Here is a 24,511-nt window from a genome sequence, read left to right as displayed (position 1 = left end):
AAATGTCAATTATAGCCTCCAGTTGCACAGATCAAAACCTCTGAGTCATTCCTTTGTAATGTAAACTTTACTGAGGCATAACACTGACACAGGAAAGTGCTCAAATTATAAATGTACAACTTAGTGAGAGTTCACAAAATGAGCATATTGATATAACCAGCATCCAGATTAAGAAACAGGGCAGGCCAGGTGTGGTGGCTCATGCCTGTAATCCCAGTACTCTGGGAGGCTGAGGCAGGCAGATCATGAGGTCAAGAGATCAAGACCATCCTAGCCAACACAGTGAAACCCCGTCTCTACTAAAAATACAAAAATTAGCTGGGCATGGTGGCACGCGCCTGTAGGCCCAGCTACTCAGGAGGCTGAGGCAGGAGAATGGCTTGAACCTGGGAGGTGGAGGTTGCAGTGAGCCGAGATTGCGCCACTACACTCCAGCCTGGTGACAGAGCGAGACTCTGTCTCAAAAAAAAAAAAGAAACAGGGCATTGCCTCAGAAGCCCTCATGTCTCCCTTCTAATCATTAGTTTCTCAAAGGTAACCAATATCCTGGATTCTAACACCACAGGTTAGTTCTGTGTGTCTTTGAAATTTATATAAATGTAATCATATAGTTGATACTTTTTTGTGTTTGGCTTCTTTTGATCAATATTATATTTGTGACATTCACTTATATTAAGACGTGTAGTTTAAGTTCTTCCATTCTCATTGTTGCATATTCCATTATGTAAATATAGTATAATTTGTTTCATTATTCTATTCTTGGTGGTGTTTGGTTACTATTTAATTGGGGATATTACAAAGAATACTGCTATTGACAGAGCAGGAGCACCGTCATCTCGGACGAACATCACCACTTTAAGTTCCAGCTCCCTTTCTAGCCTCATGCATTTCAAGGAAATCACTCTCTTCTAAGTACAAATAGACAGAAAGAGCAGACAGTAAAACACAGATAAGACAGCTTGGGTACAGAGGGAGGTGGGGGGAAAGTCTCCTGGGTAAATGCCAAACTTCACTCTCATATAATGGCCCCCAGTAAAACAGTAGGCCCTAATAAGCACATTCCTTTCCCTTCAGGTGCACTAAGATAGGGAAGCTAAAAGCAACCCTGGAGGATTTGCCTACAGCTGCAGAAAGATGTATGGGAACAGACACACAACTCTCCCTCCCAGATAAGCACAACAAAGAAACACAGAAGCAGTCCAAGCCTCTGATAAATTCTCCCAGACTGAATCCTTAAAAACAGTCTGTAAGAGAGTGTGGCTCTGACCTCACTTGGCCAGCTGCCCCACTCAAGTTTATTCAAAATAAACATGTCCCTGTTGACTGTCGAGCCGCCCTTCGTGTTTCTCTCCCCTTTCTTTAATTCTTACAGCTATGACTAATCTTGTATATGTCTTTCAGTGAACATAGGTAAACGTTTCTGTTAGGCATATGCCTAGGAGGCAGATGTTCAACTTTAGTAGATACTGCAGTTTTCCAAACTGTAGTAGTTTCATACCAATTTACCTTACCAACAGCAATGTAGGAAAGTTCTAATTGGCCTGTATCCTTGCCAATACTGTCTTTTCTTTCCTTCCTTGTTTGTCTTTTTCTTTCTAACTATTCTGATGGGTAAGTAGTGGTATCACCCTGGTCCTTGCCACCATCATTTTTCACCCATATTATTGCCTCCTAACAGGAATGTACAAGTATCCTTGGAGCTCCCTGAGTATTTCTTTGCCTTTTAAACTTTGTTTCCCCCCATGGTAGCCACAGTGATGCTTTTCAAATGCAAGTCAAATCATGTCGTCCTCTTCTTGAAAGCCTCCAATGGCTTTCCATCTCACTCAGAACAAATAGCAAAGTACAGATAATTGGCTTATTAGGCCCTCGGTTATTTGCCTCCTGCTCTTTCTCTCCTCTTTGCCTGTACCACTTCAGATAAACTGGCCTCCTTGTTCATGAAATAAACCAAGCTTACTCCTCAGAGCTTTTGCACTTGTTCTGTCTATCTAAATTGGCTTGTTCTTCCCCTGGCCACTCTTGCACTTCCTTCATATCTCCGCTCAACTGTCATCTTATTCCAGAGGCCTGCCCTGATTATGCTGTCTAAAACAGCAACTCAGTTATTCTCCCTTTGACCTTCCTTATTTTTCTACCTATTTCCTACTTATTATCTCTGACATTAAAAAAAAATTATTTGTTTAGGGTCTGTCCCTCCCAGTAAACTGTAGCTTCTAAGACAGACTTTGTTTTGTTCTCTGCTATATTGCTCTATTCCCACGTCCTAAAACAGCGTCTGAACCATAGAAGTCACTCAATAATTTTTTTTCTTATTTACTAATTCTAGTGACCCGACAATAAATTTTTTTTAAATAAATGCATGAGAAATTGACAAATTATAACAAGTCCAGAAGAACAATAGCAGGTTACTGAACTGCCACATCAAATAAGGAACCCTTGAAGAAAGTAGGATGTTTAATCTAGAGAAGAAAAGATTGCCGGGCGCAGTGGCTCACGCCTGTAATCCCAGCACTTTGGGATGCTGAGGCGGGTGGATCATGAGGTCAAGAGATCGAGACCATCTGGCCAACATGGTGAAACCCTGTCTCTACTAAAAATATGAAAATTAATTGGGCATGGTGGTACGTGCCTGTAGTCCCAGCTACTCAGGAGGCTGAGGCAGGAGAATCACTTTAACCGAGGAGGCAGACATTGCAGTGGGCCGAGATCACACCACTGCACTCCAGCCTGGCGACAGAGCAAGACTCCATCTCAAAATAAAAAGAAAAGATTTAGGAGAACAGGACCATCATCTTTGAACATATGTAGGACTGTCACATGTGGTTTTAGAGGTCAGAAGTTGGACTTGACATGCCAAATACTTCCAGTAACAGGGAGTTCACTACTTCGTGAAATAGCCAGTTCCATTATTGAATTGCTGGGTCAGAAAGTTACATTAAACTAACATTTATTTCTCTTTGACTTCCTCTCATTCATTAATCTGTTCCCTGGAGTTCCACAGACCAAATCTAATCTCCTCTTCACTTGCATTTGGATGAAATAAAACACCATGTTTAAGGAAATAAGAAAAACTACAGGACTTTTGTTTTGCTGAGAAAAATAAACATACTGAAAAATGAAAGGCTTAATAAAATAATGGGTTTTGTTGTTTGGGTGGGAGAAGGGGGCAAGTTTGTGAGAGGAAAGAGAAGGAAGAGAGATAAGTTTGTTGATGTTTAGGGAGATCAAGCTTAAGAAAAAGAACAGAAATGTCTAAGAATTGATTAAGCTTCTGCTGTGTGGGGTATGGTAGAGCCAGGATCCCCATGAAGTAATCAGTACAATATCCCTGCATTGCAAGTTGGATCTATTTTTTGGGATACGTAGAAATCCTGATTATAGTGAGTGTGATGCAAGATTAAGGCTACCCATGAGAACCCTGTTATATGCCAGTACACATACAACAGCCCTTCAGATATACCAAGGGATATTAGAAGAAATAGAGTTTTGGTTTCTTTTTACTGGGTGTAAGAATAATAACGTTGCCAGGAAATGAGAATAATAACATCTATAGGAAATGATAATAATATCTGCCCTTCTTTCCTAATAAGCTTTTTGAGCATATCAATAAAATTTTTCATGACATAATAAAATAAAATGTTTCTGTGACTACAAAATTGTACAAAAAAGTGAGGGATTATTATCAGTAAAGTAAGGTGCAGATTGGATGAAATAATTTCCTTCCTCAAAACTCTTCAATTAATTCATTCATCCAGCCATTTATTGACTAACTTCTAAATTCCTGGCACTGTTGTAGATACTAAGGATACAAAGATGAACAAGGGTATGGGGGAACCAGCCCCCGATATTTCAACGTAGGTTCTTTTCTATTTTCCCTAAGTGTCGGCTGGTCTGAGAAATAAAGGGAAAGAGTACAAAAGAGAGAAATTTTAAAGCTGGGTGTCCAGGGGAGACATCACTTGTCGGCAGGTTCCGTGATGCCCCCCGAGCCGTAAAACCAGCAAGTTTTTATTAGCGATTTTCAAAGGGGAGGGAGTGTACGAATAGGGCGTGGGTCACAGAGATCACTTGCTTCAAGGGCAACAAAAGATCACAAGGCAGAAGGTCAGGGCGAGATCACAAGGTCAGGGCAAAACTAGAATTACTAATGAAGTTCCATGTCCCACTGTGCATGCATTGTCATTGATAAACAATAGGGTTCAAGAGCAGAGAACCGGTCTGACTAGAATTCGCCAGGCTGGAATTTCCTAATCCTAGCAAGTCTGGGGACGCTGCAGGAGGCCAGGGTGTGTTTCATCCCTTATCTGCAACTGTATAAGAAGGACAGACACCCCCACAGTGGCCATTTTAGAGGCCCCCCTGGGAATGCATTCTTTTCCCAGGGCTGTTAATTATTAATATTCCTTACTGGGGAAAGAATTCAGCTATATTTCTCTTACTCATTTTTGGTAATAAGAGAAATATGGCTCTGTCCTGCCTGGCTCCCAGGCAGTCAGACCTAATGGTTATCTCCCTTGTTCCCTGAACATCGCTGTTATCCTGTTCTTTTTTCAAGGTGCCCAGATTTCATATTGTTCAAACACACATGCTTTATGAACAACTTGTGCAGTTAACGCAATCATCACAGGGTCCTGAGGTGACATACATCCTTAGCTTATGAAGATGATGGGATTAAGAGATTAAAGTAAAGACAGGCATAGGAAATTATAAGAGTATTGGTTGGGGAAGTGATAAATGTCCATGAAATCGTTACAATTTATGTTCTTCTGTCACAGCTTCAGCAGGTCCCTCCATTCAGGGTCCCTGACTTCCCACAACACAAGGGTATTTTGCCCTAGAGGAGTAAATAGTTAACTATTGCCTATAGACTAAGTATAACTTCTTAGCATGGCATTCTTAATCTGGTACTAAAATTTGATTTCCCATAACATTTCCATATATAACCAATATTCAGAGCAACCACATCAGACCATTTAGCATTCCCCAAACATAAGGTGCACTTTTATCTACTTTGTCTTTGTGCTATTATATCAGTCCAGAATCCACTCATTATTCATTGATTCAAAATACATGTATTGGACTCTTTCCTTGTGCCAGGCACTATGTTGGGTATCAGGAACACAGAGATAAATAAGATATAATCTCTGCCCTCAAAGATCTTAGCCTAGGAAAGGAGAAACATCTTTCCCCTTTTCACCTACTGTAATTCTCTTCTTCAAGCCCCAGATGAAATCTATGGCCTCTGTGTAGCCTTCCCAGATCTCTTTCTTTCAGTACATAGCTTATAATTACTTTGAATCTTTTCATTCCTTCTGTGTTAAAATAAACTGCTTTGTATGCTTCTCCTTCTAGACTATCAGTTCCTGGGCAGAGATCATGTTTTACCCACTTTTGCATCCCTGCTCGCAGTTAGCACAATTCTTTGCATAAAACAGTCCTCAGCAACAGTTGACTGAGTTGGAAAAAGAATGCGGTCCAAAACCTAAACCTCAGGCCACCTGGCAGAGATATAAAATCAAGGCACACGTGTTGAACTGAATTAAAAGATGGGGAATCCAGTAAGCCAAGCCACCCAGAAGGATACTTTTAGAGTATGCCAGGGAGTCATTTGTTTACCTTTATTTCAGATTTGTTTATTTCTCTTGTAAACTCCAACTGGAGCTCTAATAGTCTGGCTGCCACATAACAGACCCAAGCCAAACATTCTAAGGTCATTCCCAAAAAGAGGAATAGAACTTCTAGGACCTTTACAGTTGTCCTGTCAGCCATCTGGACTTAGGAATGTAGAATCCTAGTTTTCAGAGCTGGGAGATACCTTAGATATCTCAGAGATTACAAACTCCCTCTCAGAGACGGGCACTGACTTATCTAAGGTCATGTAGCTATGAACACGTATTCACATACATAAGCATAAGCAGATGAACCTTCCATTCACTCTTCACCCTGTGTAGAAACTCCTGGAAATGAGGATCATATCTTCTCCCTAAAAGGTCAGTTATTCATCCCACTGTTTCCCTGATTATTTACCTCTCCTGCTTTTGGACATGGGCATAAATTTTCAGAGAATCCCTCCAAGTAATACCTTACCTCTTTAACCTATGATTCCTAATGCCTCTCATGGAATGATGTAGCAGCAATAGCTCAGGATCAGAAGTCAGAAGTCCCAAGTTTTAGTGCCAGTTCTTGTACCACCTCACTGTGGAACTTTGGGCAAGCCACTTACAGCTACCCAACATTATTTCACCATTAGTATAAGCGTGTTCAGGCCAGGTGTGGTGGCTCATGCCTGTAATCCCAGCACTTTGGCAGGCCCAGGTAGGTGGATCACTTCAGCTCAGGAATTCGAGCCTGGGCAACATGGCGAAACCCTGACTCTACAAAACAAACAAACAAACAAACAAACAAAACAAATTTAGGCAGGCTTGGCGGTTCAAGCCTGTAGTCCCAGCTACTCAGGAAGCTGAGGTGGGAGGATCGTTTGAGCCTGCAAGGTGGAGACTGCAGTGAACTGTGATCACACCACTGCACTCCAGCCTGAGTGACAGAGCAGATTTGGAGGAAGATAGATCAAACTATGGATTGAGGAAGCGCAAAGAAGGAATTGACCTAATTGTTAACATGTTTTGCAGGCCACTGACTTAAACAGCTTTTGCTATTTTTTTCTTTCTTTCTTTTTTTTTTTTGAGACAGAGTCTTGCTTTGTTGCCCAGGCTGGAGTGCAGTGGCGCGATCTCCACTCACTGCAACCTCCGCCTCCCAGGTTCACGCCATTCTCCTGCCTCAGCCTCTCGAGTAACTGGGATTATAGGCACGTGCCACCACGCCCAGCTATTTTTTGTACTTTTTTTTTAGTAGAGACAGGGTTTCACTGTGTTAGCGAGGATGGTCTCGATCTCCTGACCTTGTGATCCACCTGCCTTGGCCTCCCAAAGTGCTGGGATTATAGGAATGAGCCACTGTGCCTGGTCAGATTGCCTATTCTGGATGTTTCACATGTGTTGAATCATATAATACCTGGTTCTTTGTGACTGGCTTCTCTTACTTATCTTTTTTTTTTTTTTTTTTTTTTTTGAGACGGAGTTTCACTCTTGTTGCCCAGGCTGGAGTGCAATGGCGCAATCTTGGCTCACCGCAACCTCCGCTTCCTGGGCTCAAGTGATTCTCCTGCCTCAGCCTCCCAAGTAGCTGGGATTACAGGCATGCGCGACCATGCCTGGCTAATTTTCTATTTTTAGTAGAGGCAGGGTTTCTCCATGTTGGTCAGGCTGGTCTCGAACTCCCGATCTAGTGATCCACCCGCCTCGGCCTCCCAAAGTGTTGTGACTACAGGCGAGAGCCACTGCTCCCAGACTACTTATCATGTTTTTAAGGCTCATCCATGTGTAACATGTGTCACTACCTCATTTTCATGGCTAGATAATATTCCATTGTATTAAAATACTACATTTTGTTTCTCCATCAATTAACAGACATTTGGATTATTACCATTTTTGGCTATTAGGAATAATGCTGCTGTGAACATTCATGTACAAGTATTTGCATGGATGTATGTTTCAATCTTCTTGGGTATATACTAGGAGTGGACTTGCTGGGCCACACAATAACTCTGTTTAACTTTTTGAAGAACTGTCAAATTGTTTTCCAAAGTGCTATACCATTGCCACCAGCAATGTATGAGGGTTCCAATTTCTTCACATTCTTGCCAACACTTGTTATTGTCTGTCTTTTTTCCTATAGCCATTCTTTTTTTTAATTTTATTTTTCCATAAGTTATCAAGGTACAGGTGGCATTTGGTTACATGAGTAAGTTGTTTGGTGGAGATTTGTGGCACCCATCACCCAAGCAGTATACAATGCACCATATTTGTAGTCTTTTATCCGTCACCCCCCTCCCACTCTTTTCCCCAAGTCCCCAAAGTCCATTGTATCATTCTTATACCTTTGCATCCTCATCGCTGAGCTCCCACATATCAGTGAGAACATATGATGTTTGGCTTTCCATTCCTGAGTTACTTCACTTAGAATAATAGTCTCTAATCTCCTCCAGGTCATTGCAAATGCTGTTAATTCATTCCTTTTATGGCTGAGTAGTACTCCATCATATATATATATATACAAGAGTTTCTTTATCCACTCATTGATTGATGGGCATTTGGGTTGGTTCCACGATTTTGCAATGGTGAATTGTGCTGCTATAAACATGCATGTGCAAGTATCTTTTTCAAATAATGACTTCTTTTCCTCGGGGTAGATACCCAGTAGTGGGATTGCTGGATCAAATGGTAGCTCTACTTTTAGTTTTTTAAGGAATCTCCATGCTGTTTTCCATAGCAGCTGTACTAGTTTACATTCCCACCAGCAGTGTAGAAGTGTTCCCTGATTGCTGCATCCACGTCAATTCAACATCTACTATTTTTTTATTATTTGATTATGGCCATTCTTATGGGAGTAAGGTGGTATCGCTTTGTGGTTTTGATTTGCATTTTCCTGATCATTAGTGATGTTGAGCATTTTTTCATGTTTGTTGGCATTTGTATATCTTCTTTTGAGAATTGTCTATTCATCTCCTTAGCCCACTTTTTGTTGGGATTGATTTTTTTTTGTCTTACTGATTTGTTTGAGTTCATTGTAGATTCTGGATATTAGTCCTTTGTCAGATGTATAGATTGTGAAGATTTTCTCCCACTCTGTGTGTTGTCTGTTTACTCTGCTGACTGTTCCTTTTGCTGTGCAAACTCTTTGGTTTAATTAGGTCCCAGCTTTTACCTTTATTTATATTGCAACTGCTTTTGGTTTTTTTGTCATGAAATCTTTGGCTAAGCCAATGTCTAGAAGGGTTTTTCCAATGTTATCTTCTAGAAATTTTATAGTTTCAGGTCTTAGGTTTAGGTCCTTAATCCATCTTGTGTTTTTTTCTTTTTTGTGACAGAGTCTCGCAGTCTCGCTCTTGTCACCCAGGCTGGAGTGCAGTGGCGTGATCTCAGCTCACTGCAAGCTCCACCTCCCAGGTTCATGCCATTCTCCTGCCTCAGCCTCCTGAGTAGCTGGGACTACAGGCACCTGCCACCATGCCCAGCTAATTTTTTGTATTTTTAGTAGAGATGGGTTTCACCATGTTAGCCAGGATGGTCTCAATCTCCTGACCTCATGATCTGCCCGCCTTGGCCTCCCAAAGTGCTAGGATTACAGGTGTGAGCCACCACGCCCAGCCCCTTAATCCATCTTGAGTTGATTTTTGTATAAGGTAAAAGATGAGGATCCAGTTTCGTTCTTCTACATGTGGCTAACCAATTATCCCAGCACCATTTGTTGAAAAGGGTGTCCTTTCCCCACTTTATGTTTTTGTTTGCTTTGTCAAAGATCAGTTGGCTATAAGTATTTGGGTTTATTTCTGGGTTCTCTATTCTGTTCCATTGGTCTATGTGCCTATTTTTATACCAGTATCGTGCTGTTTTGGTGACTATGGCCTTATAGTGTAATTTGAAATCAGGTAGTGTGATGCCTCTGGATTTGTTCTTTTTGCTTACTCTTGCTTTGGCTATGTGGGCTCTTTTTTGATTCCATATGAATTTTAGAATTGTTTTTTCTAACTCTGTGAAGAATGATGGTGGTGTTTTGATGGGGATTGCGTGAATTTGTAGATTGCTTTTGGCAGTATGGTCATTTTCACAATATTGATTCTATCCATCCTCCTATAGCCATTCTCGATGGTATGAATTGGTATCTCATGGTTTTGATTTGCATTTCCATAATGACTATAATGATGTTGGGCATCTTTTCATGTACTTATTGGCCACTGGTGTATCTTCTTTAAGAAATGTCTAAAATTTACTCTGCTTTTTCCTATTTTCATTATTGAATCTGTTCTGTCTATCTTTCCTATCTGGGCATGGTCATATCTCCCCCATTCACAAATACCGTGTTTCTCCCCCAGATTCCTCTGATTCCTTCAGTTTTAGTAGAGGAGAGAAAGCATAAATCCTAGAACACAAAGGCATGGGTTTGAATCCTAGCTCTGATACTGTATTAGTCCATTCTTGTGTTGCTATACTGGAATACCTGCAAGTGGCTAATTTATAAAAGAAAAGAGGTTTATTTTGACTCACACTTCTGCAGGATGTACAGGAAGCATGGCACCAGCATCTTCTTCTGGTGAAACCTCAGGAAGCTTTCAATCATGTTGGAAGGCAAAGGGGGAGCAGGCATATAAGATGAGACAGAAGGAAGCAAGAAAGAGGAGGGGAGGTCTCAGATCCTTTTAAACAACGAGATCTCATGTGTAATCTAACTGAACAAGAACTCACTCATCACTAAAGGATGGTGTTAAGCCATTCATGAGGGATCTTCCCCCATGACCCAAACACCTCCCATTATGCCCATCTCTAACAATGGAGGTCACATTCCAACATGAGATTTGGAGGGACAAAACATCCAAACCATATCAGTTATTAACTTTATTTTCCCTAAACATGTTTCCTAATCTAAAATGAGAATATCTATCTTACAAGACCAAAGAGAGTATTAAATGATAAACGCAAGTTACAGAATTCCAAAAACTATATAGCAATATGTAAATGATAGCTACAAGAGTAAATCAGAGCATAACATTTTTCTTTCTTTCTTTCCTTTTTTTTTTTTTTTGAGGTGGAGTCTCACTCCACTGCCCAGGCTGGAGTGCAGTGGCACGATCTCAACTCACTGCAACCTCTGCCTCCTGGGTTCAAGCAATTCTCCTTCCTTAGCCTCCTGAGTAGCTGGAACTATAGGCACGCACCACCATGCCTGGCTAATTTTTGTATATTTAGTAGAGACAGGGTTTCACCATGTTGGCCAGGCTGATCTCGAACACCTGACCTCAGGTGAACTGCCCACCTCAGCTTCCCAAAGTGCTGGGATTACAGGCGTGAGCCACCATGCCCAGCCACATAACATAACATTTTTATTTGTGTGTTTCTTCTAGTTATACAAAGCATCTTGCCTTGTGTTGTTCTTTTTTGTATGTTTTATCTTCCCAAGAAAAGACTGGGCTCCTTGAGAAGGATCATATCCTAATCATTTTGTGTCTTCTAAAGTACACAGCATAAAGCCTTCTATATGGAAGTTTCTGACAAACATTTATTAAATGAGTAAATAAATTAATGATGTGAGATATAGTGAACATTTATGGGTTTTTGTTGTTTTTGCTTTTCTATTTTATTTTTCTTTTGTTCTGTTTTTTGAGCCCAGGAGGTTGAAGCTGCAGTGAGCCATGATTGTGCCACCAATTCCAGCCTGGGCAACAGACCAAGAGTCTGTCTCAAAAAAAAGATAATATATGTAGTCAGTAAATACAGCAGTGGCTACTGATCTCCAGGCTTCTCAGTTGCATCAATTCTTTAAAATCACCTGTACCTGTTTTGGTTGCCCACCATCTGAAATCTCTTCCTCTGTGTGAGTCTTAATGGGAGACAGGTTCTCACCTCCCACAAGAGAAGTCAAAGGTATCTAAAGTTTTCCTTTTCCCCCCTGCACTTGCAGCTAAGGCAAAAGCAACATGATCAAGGCTTGGTCATTTGGCTGCTTCCACTGAGGACATTGACTCTTGAACAAATGATGTAAAGACACAGGGGTCAGAGGAGAATTCATTTAATATGGCAGCATGCATTGGTGATGGAGGTAGTGCTTCCAGCTGTGGTATCCTTAATACCATTCCTGTGGTGTGACTTTGGCTGTGGTCCCTGGTTCTACTTTCTGAGCTTGATTATCTGGCTTTCCTATCAACTCTGAGGATTACTTAATAACCTTCCAATATACTTATTTTCCCCTTAAGTTGGCAGAATTGGTTTCTGTTGCTTGCAACTAATAATCTTAGCATACCTCTGGAGTAAGGATTTGGGGAGAATGAGAAAGCAGGAGGCGTTCCGTTTTTCCTTTATGAAATTTCTTTGTAAACTTCTGTGTTATTGCTGTTGTTGTACCACTTCTGTCATTTAAAAATATGCTTTTAAAATAAATAACCTAGGGCACAGTGGCTAAAGAGAAATGGTAGAAAATAAAATTTGAGGGGCCGGGCACAATGGCTCACGCCTGCAATCCCAGCACTTTGGGAGGCCAAGGAGGGCAGATCATGAAGTCAGGAGTTCAAGACCAGCCAGACCAACATGGTGAAACCCCGTCACTACTAAAAATACAAAAATTAGCCGAGCGTGGTGGCACATGCCTGCAATCCCAGCTACTCAGGAGGCTGAGGTAGGAGAATAGCTTGAACCCAGAAGGTGGAGGTTGCAGTGAGCAGAGATCGCATCACTTTACTCCAGCCTGGGCGACAGAGCGAGACTCCATCTCAAAATAAAATAAAATAAAATTAGAAAATTAGGTTGGGGCCACATTGTGCAAGGCCTTGAATGTCATTTTGAAGATTCTGAATTTAACTCAATGAGAAATTATAAAACAGTCCAGGCGCGGTGGCTCACGCCTGTAATCCCAACACTTTGTGAGGCCAAGGCGGGTGGATCACTTGAGGTCAGGAGCTCAAGACCAGCCAGACCAACATGGTGAAACCCCGACTCTACTAAAAATACAAAAAATTAGCCGGGCATGGTGGCACATGCCTGCAATCCCAGCTACTTGAGAGGTTGAGGCAGGAGAATTGCTTGAACCTGTGAGGCAGAGGTTGCAGTGAGCTGAGATCACACTACTGCACTCCAGCCTGGGCGACAGAGAGAGACTCTGTCTCAAAACAAACAAAACAAAACAACAACAAAAAACAGAATAATGACACAATTAGATCTGTGTTTCTTACTGCCATGTAGAAAATGAATTAAAATATGGAGAAATTAGAGAAAATTTCTTAGGAGGAAGCTACTGCCATGGTCCAGACAAGATTGAGAAAATTTCTCAATTTTGAAAGAGAGAGAGACACACACACACAAGTTGGGTTATCTGGAAGCAGAGGCTGAGACAGAGTTTGAGGTGCAAGATGCTTACCAGGGGGAAGAAGCAGGGCTGAGCTAAGAGAGAAGTCAAACGGCAATGCAGATCTGACAAAGACCCAGCCTCCCTGGCAGGGAGCTCTGGAGTGAGTATTTCCAGCCCTGGCCAGCCCTTGTCAATCCAACCTATTCTCAGAGTTGTCCTGCAGTTGGCCAAAATGACCGAACTTTTATACCCCCGCCTTGCTTAGGCACCGAGTGAGGGCAGCCATGGGATGGGCATGATCTTGTGCAGGACTGTCCTCTACAGCTGAGGCAGACATTGAAAGAACTGAAGCAGGTGGAAGCTATCTGCTGGCTAGTCCCCGTATAGCTGAACGGCAAGTCTTTTTTTTCTTATTTATTTATTTATTTATTTGAGATGGAGTTTTGCTCTTGTTGCCCAGGCTGGAGTGCAGTGGCGAGATCTCAGCTCATTGCAACCTCTGCCTCTTGGGTTCAAGAGATTCTCCTGCCTCAGCCCCTGCTAGTATCTGGGATTACGGGTGCCCACCACCACGCCCGGCTAATTTTTGTATTTTTAGTAGAGACAGGGTTTCGCCATGTTGGCCAGGCTGGTCTCCAACTCCTGACTTCAGGTGATCCCCCAACCTCGGCCTCCCAAAGTGCTAGGATTACAAGCGTGAACTGTCATGCCCGGCCAACAGGAAGTCTTTCTTTGGAGGTAGAACTGGATGGTACACCTTCATGTTTACCACAAAGAAAGAGAGGAATTATGATATCTTGAACAAAAGCTATGGGGTAGAAAGGAGTGAATGTGTTTTATAGATACTGTATTTGGTAGATGGGGATAAATAAAAGGGAGTAAATAAAGGTTAACACTGAGTTCTCTCCACTTACATGATTTGATGGTTATTCTGTTATCCATTAATGAACAGTAAACATCAGAAGTAAACAGAACAGATTTGGGGAGATAGATAATAAATTTGATTTTGAACATGTTGATGTTGAAATGTCTGCAGAACATTAAGGTAGAGATGATTTTAAAGAATCAATGCAAATGAGAGGTCCGGAGATCAGAAGCCACTGCTGTATTTACTGACTATACATATACTATCTTTTTTTTTTTTTCTTGGTCTGTTGCCAGGCTGGAGTGTGGTGGCATGATCATGGCTCAATGTAGCCTCAACCTTCTGGGCTCAAGCAATCCTCTTACCTCAGCCTCTTGAGTAACTGTAACTACAGGCCCACACCACCACGCCCAGCTAATTTTTTCTATTTTTTTGTAGAGACAGGGTCTCACTATGTTGTCTAGGCTGGTCTCAAACCCCTGAGCTCAAGCAATGCTCCTGCTTCTGCCTCCCAAAGTGTTGGGATTACAGGTGTGAGCCAGTCATTGCATTTGGCATTTTTTTTTTTTTTTAGACGGAGTCTCACTCTGTCGCCAAGGCTGGAGTGCAGTGGCGTGATCTCGGCTCACTGCAAGCTCTGCCTCCCAGGTTCACGCCATTCTCCTGCCTCAGCCTCCCAAGGAGCTGGGACTACAGGCGCCCACCACCATGCCCGGCTAATTTTTTGTTTTTGTTTAGTAGAGACAGGGTTTCACTGTGTTAGTCAGGATGGTCTCGATCTCCTGACCTCGTGATCTGCCCGCCTCGGCCTCCCAAAGTGCTGGGATTACAGGCATGAGCCACCGTGCCCAGCTTGCGCTTGGCATATTATTTTACGTATATACTTTTATTTAATACTCTTCATGCCTTCATGAATTAGGTATTGTTTTTCTTATACCCTTTGGTATATTTTATTAATACCATTTGGGAACAAAAAAACTGAGACTTGAAGAAGTTAAATTTCTGGCTCAAAGAAGTAAAACTTAAGTCTGATGCCAAAACACATACTCTTTTTTTTTTTTTTTTGTTAGAATAAAAAATAAAAAGAATCTCGCTCTGTTGCCCAGGCTGGAGTGCAGTGGTGTGATCTCAGCTCACTGCAACCTCTGCCTCCCGGGTTCAAGTGATTCTCCTGCCTCAGCCTCCCAAGTAGCTGGGATTACAGGTGCATGCCACCACACTTGGCTAATTTTTGTATTTTTAGTAGAGATAGGGTTTCACTGTGTTGGCCAGGCTTGTCTTGAACTCCTGACCTCAAGTGATCCTCTCGCCTCGGCCTCCCTCTCGCCTCGGCCTCCCAAAGTGCTGGGATTACAGGCGTGAGCCACTGCGCCTGGCCAACAAAACACATGCTCTTAAAGATAAAATTACATTGCTTCTCCATGGAAACCACAGGTAGATAGTATTTGCAGCCATGAAGGTCAGTAGGTCACCTAGAAAGGGTATAGTTCAAACAGGAACAAAAGGAACCAAAAATGGAATTCTAAGGAAGCCAACATTTCCAGGGTGAATCGAGTAAGATGACATAGTCAAAGGGATTGAAAAAAAGTAGAAAGAACAGTTTTAAAAATTGAAGTATGGTATCTCAGAAGTTAAGGCAAAAAGAGAGTTCTAGTCTGCAAATTTGCAGATACCATGTAGGGTGATGGTTTGACAATTAGAGGTTACTGGTGATCTTAGAGTAGTTTATAGAGAAGTCAGATTGCACTGGGTCTAAGAATGAGTGAGAAGACCAGGCGTGGTGGCTCACGTCTAATCCCAGCACTTGGGGAGGCCGAGGTAGGCGGATCATGAGGTCAGGAGTTCAAGACCAGCCTGGCTAACATGGTGAAACCCCATCTCTACTAAAAATACAAAAATTAGCTGGGGGTGGTGGCATGCATCTGTAATCCCAGCTGCTTGGGAGGCTGAGGCAGGAGAATTGCTTGAACCTGGGAGGCAGAGGGTGCAGTGAGCTGAGATCACTCCATTGCACTCCAGCCTGGGCAACAGAGCAAGACTCTGTCTCAAAAAAAAAAAAAAGAATGAGTGAGAAATAAGGAAGCAGAAGAAATGGGTATAGGTTACTTTTCCAGAAATTTTGCAAAGTGGAGGAGATAACAATGCCTTAAATATAAGAAATTTATTAATATTATTAATTGATTAATAATTGATCACTGCTGTATGACTTGGATTTTACATTTCCACCACTTCTTCGTGTTACTTCTTTCTACCCTATTATACCAGTGTCCCATCCCAAGTCTGACACACCTGGAAGCATTGAATGTTGTATTTTGATTGTGGATGACTTGTTTATTTGGTTATATCTTTTGAATGCCTCAGGTGATTCTGTCTGTCTTTGGAGGATGGGCCATAGGCTCCCTGCCCCAACTCCATTATCTGTTTTCCACAACGATAGATAAACATTCACTTATCAGACTAATTCAGCAAAGCATACACGTTCTTAGGTTCTTAGCAAACCAAGTACTTTGTCCACCTCTCCTGTCCATCTCCCCTCCCTCAAATCTTCAGTGGGCAGATGTGGGAGAAGAAAGGAGCTGTCACTCCAAACCTTCTGGTGTTTCGGTTGGGGAGTCTGGCTTCACAGTGAGCTGAAACTTTCCCTTGCCAGCCTCCATCAATCCAGCCCCTTCTGAGGGGGCTGGAGAGTCATTAACATCGCCGTCCACCTGTGCACAGGAAGATGCCTACAGCCACACCAGCAATGATGAAACTGCCCACCAGGACGCCCAGGACCAGCGAAGTGTAGGAGCGGCTTGTTTGGCTCCCTGCAGAACATGCAGAGAGTTAGCCCGAAGAATAGGCCCCAAGGAGTCCATGATTTGAGTCAAACCCCAAAGCGTTTCTTCCCCAGAGGAAAGGGACCCGTTTACCAACTGACTGAAGCTGCGTGTGTTCTGTCCCAAACCCCCAGCTGTGGGCCTCTTGTTGCTCTAGGCATCCATCCTTCAGGTCCATCCATTTGTCTGGAACCCGCCCTCTCCCCAGCTTGCAGGCCTGGGCCCCGTCCCATCATACCTTTCGTGTTTTCCGCGGAAATATGTTTCTGCACATACTGCACACAGGTGTCCTCCAGGAATTCCCGCAGTTCATACCGAGTGCGGTTGTAGGCATTGAGCTGCTGCAGGGCGAAGGTGACCACTCCAGAGGTGACCTGGGTGTCTGCCTGCCACAAGGCTCTCTCCGGCCGGAAACTCACAAAGGAGCTCCCATTCACAGCCACTTCGAAGAAGACATGGGCTCTAGAGCCCTCGGGAGGCAGCTCACAGCCCAGGAAGCAGCGGATGGTCAGAGGAACTGTGGATAGAGAGTCAGGGTCAGGGGACTGTGCAGAGAGGGTGCCAGGTGTGGGGCGAGGCCCAGCAAGGGGAAAAGAACATGGGAAGGCAAGAGTCAGTGCTGTGAGGAGAGGGGAGTCTAGGTCAGGGAACTATGGGGAGAAGGGCCTGGGGCTGTGAGGAGGGGTTTGGGGTTAGACTGTTAGAGGCTAAGAAAGAAGGGGCCAGGGACTATGATGAAAAAAGGGAATTGTCAGGCCTTGTTCAACTGGTGATAGAAAAAAAAAAACGGGGTGAGGCTGGGGCAGGGGCGGTAGCTCAAGCCTGTAATCCCAGCACTTTGGGAGGCCAGGCTGGTGGATCGCCTGAGGTCAGGAGTTCGAGACCAGCCTGGCCAACATGGTGAAACCCTGTCTCTACTAAAAATACAAAAAATTAGCCGGGCGTGGTGGCGAGCGCCTGTAATACCAGCTACTTGGGAGGCTGAGGCAGGAGAATCGCTTGAACCCGGGAGGCGGAAGTTGCAGTGAGCCGAGATCTCGCCACTGCATTCCAGCCTGGACGACAGAGCAAGACTCCGTCTCAAAAAAAAAAAAAAAAAAAAAAAAAAAAAAAGTGGGTGGGGTGGGGGACTAGGAGAGAAAGGAGTTAAAGGCCATGATGCGGGGGAAGGGGGACGGAGTGGGGCTTTGAGAAAAGAAACTGCGGTCTTTGAGAAGAAGGAGTTAGGCTTGTGACGGGGAAGCAGTGGGGCTTTGAGAGAGGAACTTGGGGTCTTTGGGGGAAGAGTTGGGGTCATGAGTGGAGCTAAGAGCGAAGTCATCAGCTTGTATGAGGAGAGGTGGCTGGAGGGTGGAGGGTGAAGTGCTGGGGGGTGTGGGAAGGGAAGGACGGAGATCTATGAAGAAAAGGAGTTGGAGGACTGTAAGGCGAGGGGTGAGGAGTTTTCTGGGGACCTTCGACGTCACGGTGTCAGGGCCTTCCAACAGGGTCTGCCCCAAGAGGTTATGCCAGCAGGACGACCGCCTGAGTCGGGGCTTTCTTAGCGGGGACAACTGCCTCTCTCCAGCCCCTACCCAGCAATCTTCAAAGGCCCAGGCGCCACCGAGCTCCAGTGGCTGCCGGGTCCCTGCAAGCCCCAGCCCGCCTCCACCCGCCAGGCCCCGCCCCCACTAGCCCCGCCCAGACCCCGTCCCCGCTGCGCGCCTACTCACAGGCCAAGGTCCGCTCCTGGTGCACCAGGCGCACGAGGCCGTGGAACTGGAGCAGGTAGGACTGCAGGGCACTCTGCGTGCGCGCCCAGCTCTCGGGCTCCTGCAAGGGCTGCAGCTGGATGATCGTGGTGTTGGTGTCTGGGCCTTCCAGCACGTGCGTTAGGTGTCCCCCCAGCGACGCGTTGCCCTGGTACCACACGTGATAGGGGTCGCGGAAGTAGGAGATCTGGAGCATGTGAAGGCTTTGGAGGCCTGCGGGCAAAGTCAGCGTCAGCCTGGGCCGGCGTGGGAGGGGGCGGCGGGCAGCGGAAGATAATAACCCCCTACCTCGATGGCCGCCCGCCTTCTCGACTCTTCAAAAACTATAATGTGCCCTCCCACCGCTTCTCCCATTTGACGCTCACAGTAACTCTGCCAGGAGGACAGGACAGGGATTATTATCTCCGTTTTACAGATGAGGAAACTGAGGCCTGCAGTGGAAGAGACACTCCTTTCTGCCTCCCTTTTCACCCTCGGCTCTCCCTCCCCCTGTTTCCTGTTAACCAACGGAAACAAATGGTTAACAAATCCTGACCTGAATAAAATCCCAACTCCATCGCCTGTTCTCCATCTCCTCTTCCACTGCCCTGATTCAGGATTCATCCGTCTCATCTGGACTGGGGTAGTAACTTTCTACTTCATCTCCCCGTTCTCTATTCCGAACTCCACCTGACCCAGGGATGAGATCATGTCCTTTTCCTACTTAAAATCTTCCAGTGCCATAACCCTCTCCCCTTCATTAATCAAAAATAATCATAGCCAGTGTCGACTAAGTGCTTATTATAACCTGGGCAATGGGCTTTACATACATTATTATCTTTGTGCCTTTCCCCAATGGCTTAATGCAGTAGCTACTATTATTAACCCTAGTCTACATGGGAAACTGAGGCAGAGATGGTGTAGCAGAGCCAAGGTTTGCACGTAGGCAGTCAAGTTCAGCACTCTTAGCCATTCTGCTACACTGCCTCCCCACAGGATCATGTCCAGAGTCTTTAGCCTGGCATTCAAGGCTGCTAGAGACCTGGCCCCAGCTGCCTTTTCTGGCCGCTTCCCGCTGCTTATATATCAAACTAGTTGGGGTTCCTCATGCTGCCTTTGGCTGACACATGAATAGCGTGTCAGGATTGCTCTGCCTCCCTTTTTCTGCCTGGCGAAGTTTATTCATGATTTAAGACCCAGCTCAGAGACTGGGCGCGGTGGCTTATGCCTGTAATCCCAGCACTTTGGGAGGCCGAGGCGGGTGGATCACTTGAGGTCAGGGATTCAAGACCAGCCTGGCCAACATGGCGAAACCCCATCTGTACTAAAAGTACAAATATTAGCCAGGCGTGGTGGTACATGCCTGTAGTCCCAGCTACTCAGGAGGCTGAGGCAGGAGAATGGCCTGAACCTGGGAGTTGGAGGTTGCAGTTAGCTGAGATTGTGCCACTGCATTCCAGCCTGGGTGACAGCGCAAGACTCCATCTCAAAAAAAAAAAAAGAAAAAAGAAAAAAAGATCCAGCTCAGTTGCCCTCTTCTTGGAAAATTTTTTCTGATGCCCCACGAGACACAGTGGATCTGTTTCAGTGATCCAAGACCACTATATATTAGTGTATATCTCACTGGATTCTAACTGACTGTCTCCAAACACACACAGGCCACACTGGACTCCTCTAGGCTATGGAACCATGCTTGGTAATCTCTGCTTCCTACACCCAGAAAAGAAGCTAGCACAGAGTTGATGCCCAAAGCACATCTGGATGAGTCTGGGGTTGTAAATCTGTGTGTGTGAGTGGGTCCTGTCTATTTGCATTTGAGAAGCTGTGCTTTGTATCTGCAGATGTGAATAAGTATATTTATGGATAACCCTAGACATGGTCCTTAACTACTCTGTGACCCAGTTTCCTCCTCATAAAATGGAGATAGTAATAATATTACCCACCTTTAGGGGTTTGTGCAAGTTAAATGGGTCAATACATGTATTAACCATAGTGAGTAGTCATTGAATACTGGTAATTATTTGCTGCCTCTCTGAGGGGGAGACTGAAACTATGGGGATTGTGAGAGAGGGGAAAGGAGGCCCCTGTGCAATTATAAGGGAGGGTAATAACTCCCTTTTCTGCTTAAACAGGGCCACTTCAGCAGCCTGATCGCCCATAAGTTCTATTAGGCAGAGCATCTCTTTCTCCCCAGTTCCACCAGCTGCACCCAGTCTCCTTCCACTTTCCCTAGCCTCCCCTCACCTCTCTCTGCCCCAGTCTTCCCCCAGTTCTTCCATCAGTTTTCCCAATGTCTTCCCATTCCCTCCATTTCTCTTCTCTTCTGAGCCTCTTCCCGTCTCCTCTAGATGTACCCCTATCTCCCCTAGATGTACCCCATCACCCTCAGTTCCCCTTTCTCCCCTCTCTCTGGGGCTGATTCTCCTACCCTCTCTGCTGGTTTCTTTCTCATGTTTCCAGTCATCCTGTTTCCCCTAGCCTCTTTCATCTCCCCCTTTTCAGGGGCTTAAATGTAATAACTCACCTTGGTTTTGGGACATGAACCAGTCCCCAAGACTCTGCCTGCCCTGTAGAGAGATCTAGCCAGCTGCAGACACAGATGCTGTGAGATAAGCTCTCCTGTGGTGTTGCCACGTACCCAGATAGATTGAGATTCTCCAGAACCATCCTGAGGCAGGAGATGTGCCCCCGACTTACCATCTGAGGCGTCTTGGCTACAAAAGGCCCAGCCAGACAGCAGCAGTACCGGCAGCAATGTTGTCAACATCCTGAAGTTGAAGCTCCGGACCTGGGTTCCTGGCTCAGGCTGGCTGCGGGCTCCGCTGGCGGCAGTCTAGGGAAAAGAGAAGTGAGTACCGTCTGGGAGGGGTGGAGTCTGGGCAGAGGAGGATGGAAGGAGGCCAGGAGATGTGAGGAGGAAGAGGCTTATAAAGTGTTATTCCTACTGTGTCTCATTTCCTACTAGGGGGCCGGCCTCCCTCCTGCCCTCCCTCTGCCCCGCCCTTCATTGCGCCCTCCTGCCCAGACCTGCCTTTTCCCTTCTCCTTGGGCTGCTTCCTAGGAACCAGGAACAGGGAGCGGAAAAGGGGGAGAAGAGCTTGGTGAGAAGTCCTGCCGGCGCTGACTCAGGGGGTGGGGCATCTACTTTCAACTTAGAGCACACTCCTCGGTGTAGGATCAGCAGGTTGCTGATGGGGAAATTGAGGTCCAGAGAGGTGCAGGGACTTGCCCAAAGTTTATATATCATGGTGGTGACAGATCCAAGATTAAAATTTAGTTTTCCAGTATAATGGCTACATTTTACCAGAATTTTAAGTAAATATCAATTACATAATCAGGGATCTTGGTCTCAGAAGTAGTCATAAAATGAGTGTAAAGCAGTTCACTGCAGCAATTTTTTTAAAAACAGGAGAGAATTATGAGCAATCTGTATAAATCTCAGAAGATGATTGGTTACCTAAAGCAATATTTTTGAAACTGAGGTCATAATTTATTAGTGGACAATGAAATCAATTTAGCAGGTCATGGTTACCATTTTTAAAAAATGAAATAGAACAGAATACAAAATTTCAGTGCGTCACCCTTAGTAAGAGAAAGTGTTATGTCATGAAATATTTGTTCAGTTGTATATGTGTGCTTTGGTTTTGTGTGTGTATGTTTCTATGATGAGTTTTGGATAGCAGTGTAAAATGCGTTCCTTACTCTAGGAAGCAAGTAGAAAAGTTTTAAAGTCACTCCCTGGAGCATGCTCCTGGCACTTTGGGAGGCTAAGGTGGGCAGATCACTTGAGGCCAGGAGTTTGAGACTAGCCTGGCCAACATGGCAAATATCTCTACTAAAAATACAAAAATTAGCCGGGCATGGTGGTGCATGCCTGTAATCCCAGCTACTTGGGAGACTGAGGCATGAGAATCGCTTGAACCTGGGAGGTGGAGGTTGCAGAGGGCCGAGATCACACCACTGCACTCCAGCCTGGGTGATGCAGCAAGATTCTGTCTGAAAAAAAAAAAAAAAGAAAAGATTTCACTTCTGTTCAAATAATACATATATAATTTCATCCTCATATATATATATATATATATATATAAAATTTATTATTATTTTTTTGAGACAGGGTCTAGCTCTGTTGCCCAGGCTGTAGTGCAGTGAAGCAATCACAGCTAATTGTTGCCTTGACCTCCCAGGCTCAAGTGATTCTCCCACCTCAACCACCCAAGTAGCTGAGACTAAAGGTACATGCCACTGTGCCACCACACCTAGCTAATTTTTTTTATTTTTACTGCTAGAGACGTGGTCTCGCTATGTTGCCCAGGCTGGTCTTGAACTCCTGCACTCAAGCAATCCTCTGGTATAGGCAGGAGCCACTGCACCTGGCCAAAATTAACTTTCAGTGTGTATCTGTGTATTTGTATATATATAGGAAAATGTCTGGAGGGGTACTGTCAATAGCGATTACCTCTGGGGAACAGGATTGGGTAAAGGACTGAGGGGGATTTTAACTTTTTATTTTATATACTTCTCCCTGGAGAGTTGACGTCATAGTGAAATCTGGGACAAACTCTGGACATAAACTAAGTACCCATTCTCTGAACTGAATATATGCAAGAGCTTCCATGCTCACCTTTCAGCTGTTGCAAACTGGCTAAGAAATAGCATCAAAGTCTTTTCTTTTTGCAGCTTATCAAAATGGTCTAGTTGGAACAAGGATACGAACCTTGTTTTCCTGCACTGGGCCTCAGGAAAAGTAGAATGACTTAAATCACTACCAATTTGTATTGTCTTGCCTTTTATTACAAATTATGAAACATTTCTTTTTTCTTTTTTTTTCTTTTTTTTGAGACGGAGTCTTGCTGTAATGCAGTGGCGTGATCTCGGCTCACTGCAAACTCCGCCTCCTGGATTCAAGCGATTCTCCTGCCTCAGCCTCCCGAGTAGCTGGGATTACAGGCACCTGTCACCACACCTGGCTAATTTTTGTATTTTTAGTAGAGATGGGATTTTACCACGTTGGCCAGGTTGGTCTCAAACTCCTGACCTTAGGTGATCTGCCCACTTCAGCCTCCAAACATGCTGGGATTACAAGCGTGAGCCACTGTGCACAGCCTGAAATATTTCATTTTTGAAGAGTTATTTCATGCTTAAAGGATTACATTTCAAACATACCTATCCCCACCACCCAGCATAAGAAATATAATATTGCTAATATAGTTGAAGCCCCCATGGACTCTTCCTCAGTTGCATCTCTCTCTCCCTGCCACAGCCCCTGAAGTAACCACTTCAGATGAAAATGAAGATTTGATATTTTTCATTTCCTTATATTTCTGTATACTTACACTACTTATATATATATCTCTAAACAATAGATAGTGGTATTTCACATATTTTGAGCTTTATATAAATGGTATTAAAATGTATGTATTCCTCTGTACCTTTTGCTTTTTTCACTTAATGTATTAATAAGATTCATTCATGTGGCTATGTGTAGACCATTCATTTTCACTGCTTTAAAATATTCCGGCTGGGGAGGTATTATCCCAGCACTTTGGGAGGCCGAGGTGGGTGGATCATTTGAGCCCAGGAGTTCAAGACCAGCCTGGGCAACATAGTGAGACCCCCATCTCTACAAAAAAAATAAAATTAGCTGGGCGTGGTGGGGTGTGCCTGTGGTCTCAGCTACTCAGGAGGCTGAGGTAGGAGGATTGCTTGAGCCCAGGAGGTTGAGACTGCAGTGAGCCATGATCATGCCACTGCACTCCAGCCTGGGCAACAGAGCGAGACCCTGTCTCAAAAAAAAAAAAAATCAATTTTGGGAATAAATCATTATTTATGTATCCATTCTCTTGTTGCTGAACATTTAAGTTTTTTTCCAGTTTTTTGCTATTACAAACAGTGCTGGTATGAACATTCTCATACGCGAATCCTTGTGCATATGTGGGAGTTTTTGTAGGTGCAAACTTGAGAGTGGAATTTCTGAGTAATAAAGTATATGCATCTTCAGCTTTACTAGATATTGCCAAACTGTTTTACAGAAAGGTTGTGCCAATTTACGTTCCCAGCAGTGTATGAGAATTCCCTCGCTTCACATCCTTGCCAGCCCTTGGCATTATCAGATGGTTGGGTGTAAAATGGCATTTCTCTTTGGTTTTAGTTTGTATTTTTCTGATTCTTAGTGAGGTTGTGCATATTTTTGCTTTGCC

General features: G+C 44.2%; 1 protein-coding gene across 3 annotated transcripts in view; it reads right to left on the bottom strand.

The window, feature by feature from the left end:
- The window catches only part of PROCR (protein C receptor), a 40,853-nt gene extending 19,426 nt beyond the window's left edge, over nucleotides 1-21,427 (bottom strand). Inside the window, exons 1-5 of one of the 3 annotated variants that reach the window (XM_054466772.2) lie at nucleotides 21,346-21,427; nucleotides 21,012-21,147; nucleotides 18,297-18,548; nucleotides 16,823-17,101; nucleotides 15,908-16,572 (exon numbers count right to left, since the gene is read on the bottom strand). In XM_054466772.2, coding sequence (XP_054322747.1) covers nucleotides 16,457-16,572; nucleotides 16,823-17,101; nucleotides 18,297-18,548; nucleotides 21,012-21,081 — 717 coding nt within the window. In that variant the 5' untranslated portion in view covers nucleotides 21,082-21,147; nucleotides 21,346-21,427 and the 3' untranslated portion in view covers nucleotides 15,908-16,456. Of the gene's footprint in view, nucleotides 1-15,907; nucleotides 16,573-16,822; nucleotides 17,102-18,296; nucleotides 18,549-21,011; nucleotides 21,293-21,341 lie in introns of those variants that run through there. The other 2 variants (XM_054466773.2, XM_054466774.2) reach the window with 2 other exon arrangements.
- Between the last annotated feature and the right edge of the window lie 3,084 nt (nucleotides 21,428-24,511).

This window comes from Pongo pygmaeus, chromosome 21, assembly GCF_028885625.2.
Source record: "Pongo pygmaeus isolate AG05252 chromosome 21, NHGRI_mPonPyg2-v2.0_pri, whole genome shotgun sequence".
NCBI classification, from domain to species: Eukaryota; Metazoa; Chordata; class Mammalia; order Primates; family Hominidae; genus Pongo; species Pongo pygmaeus.
This window is presented reverse-complemented; position numbering and strand designations above follow the sequence as displayed.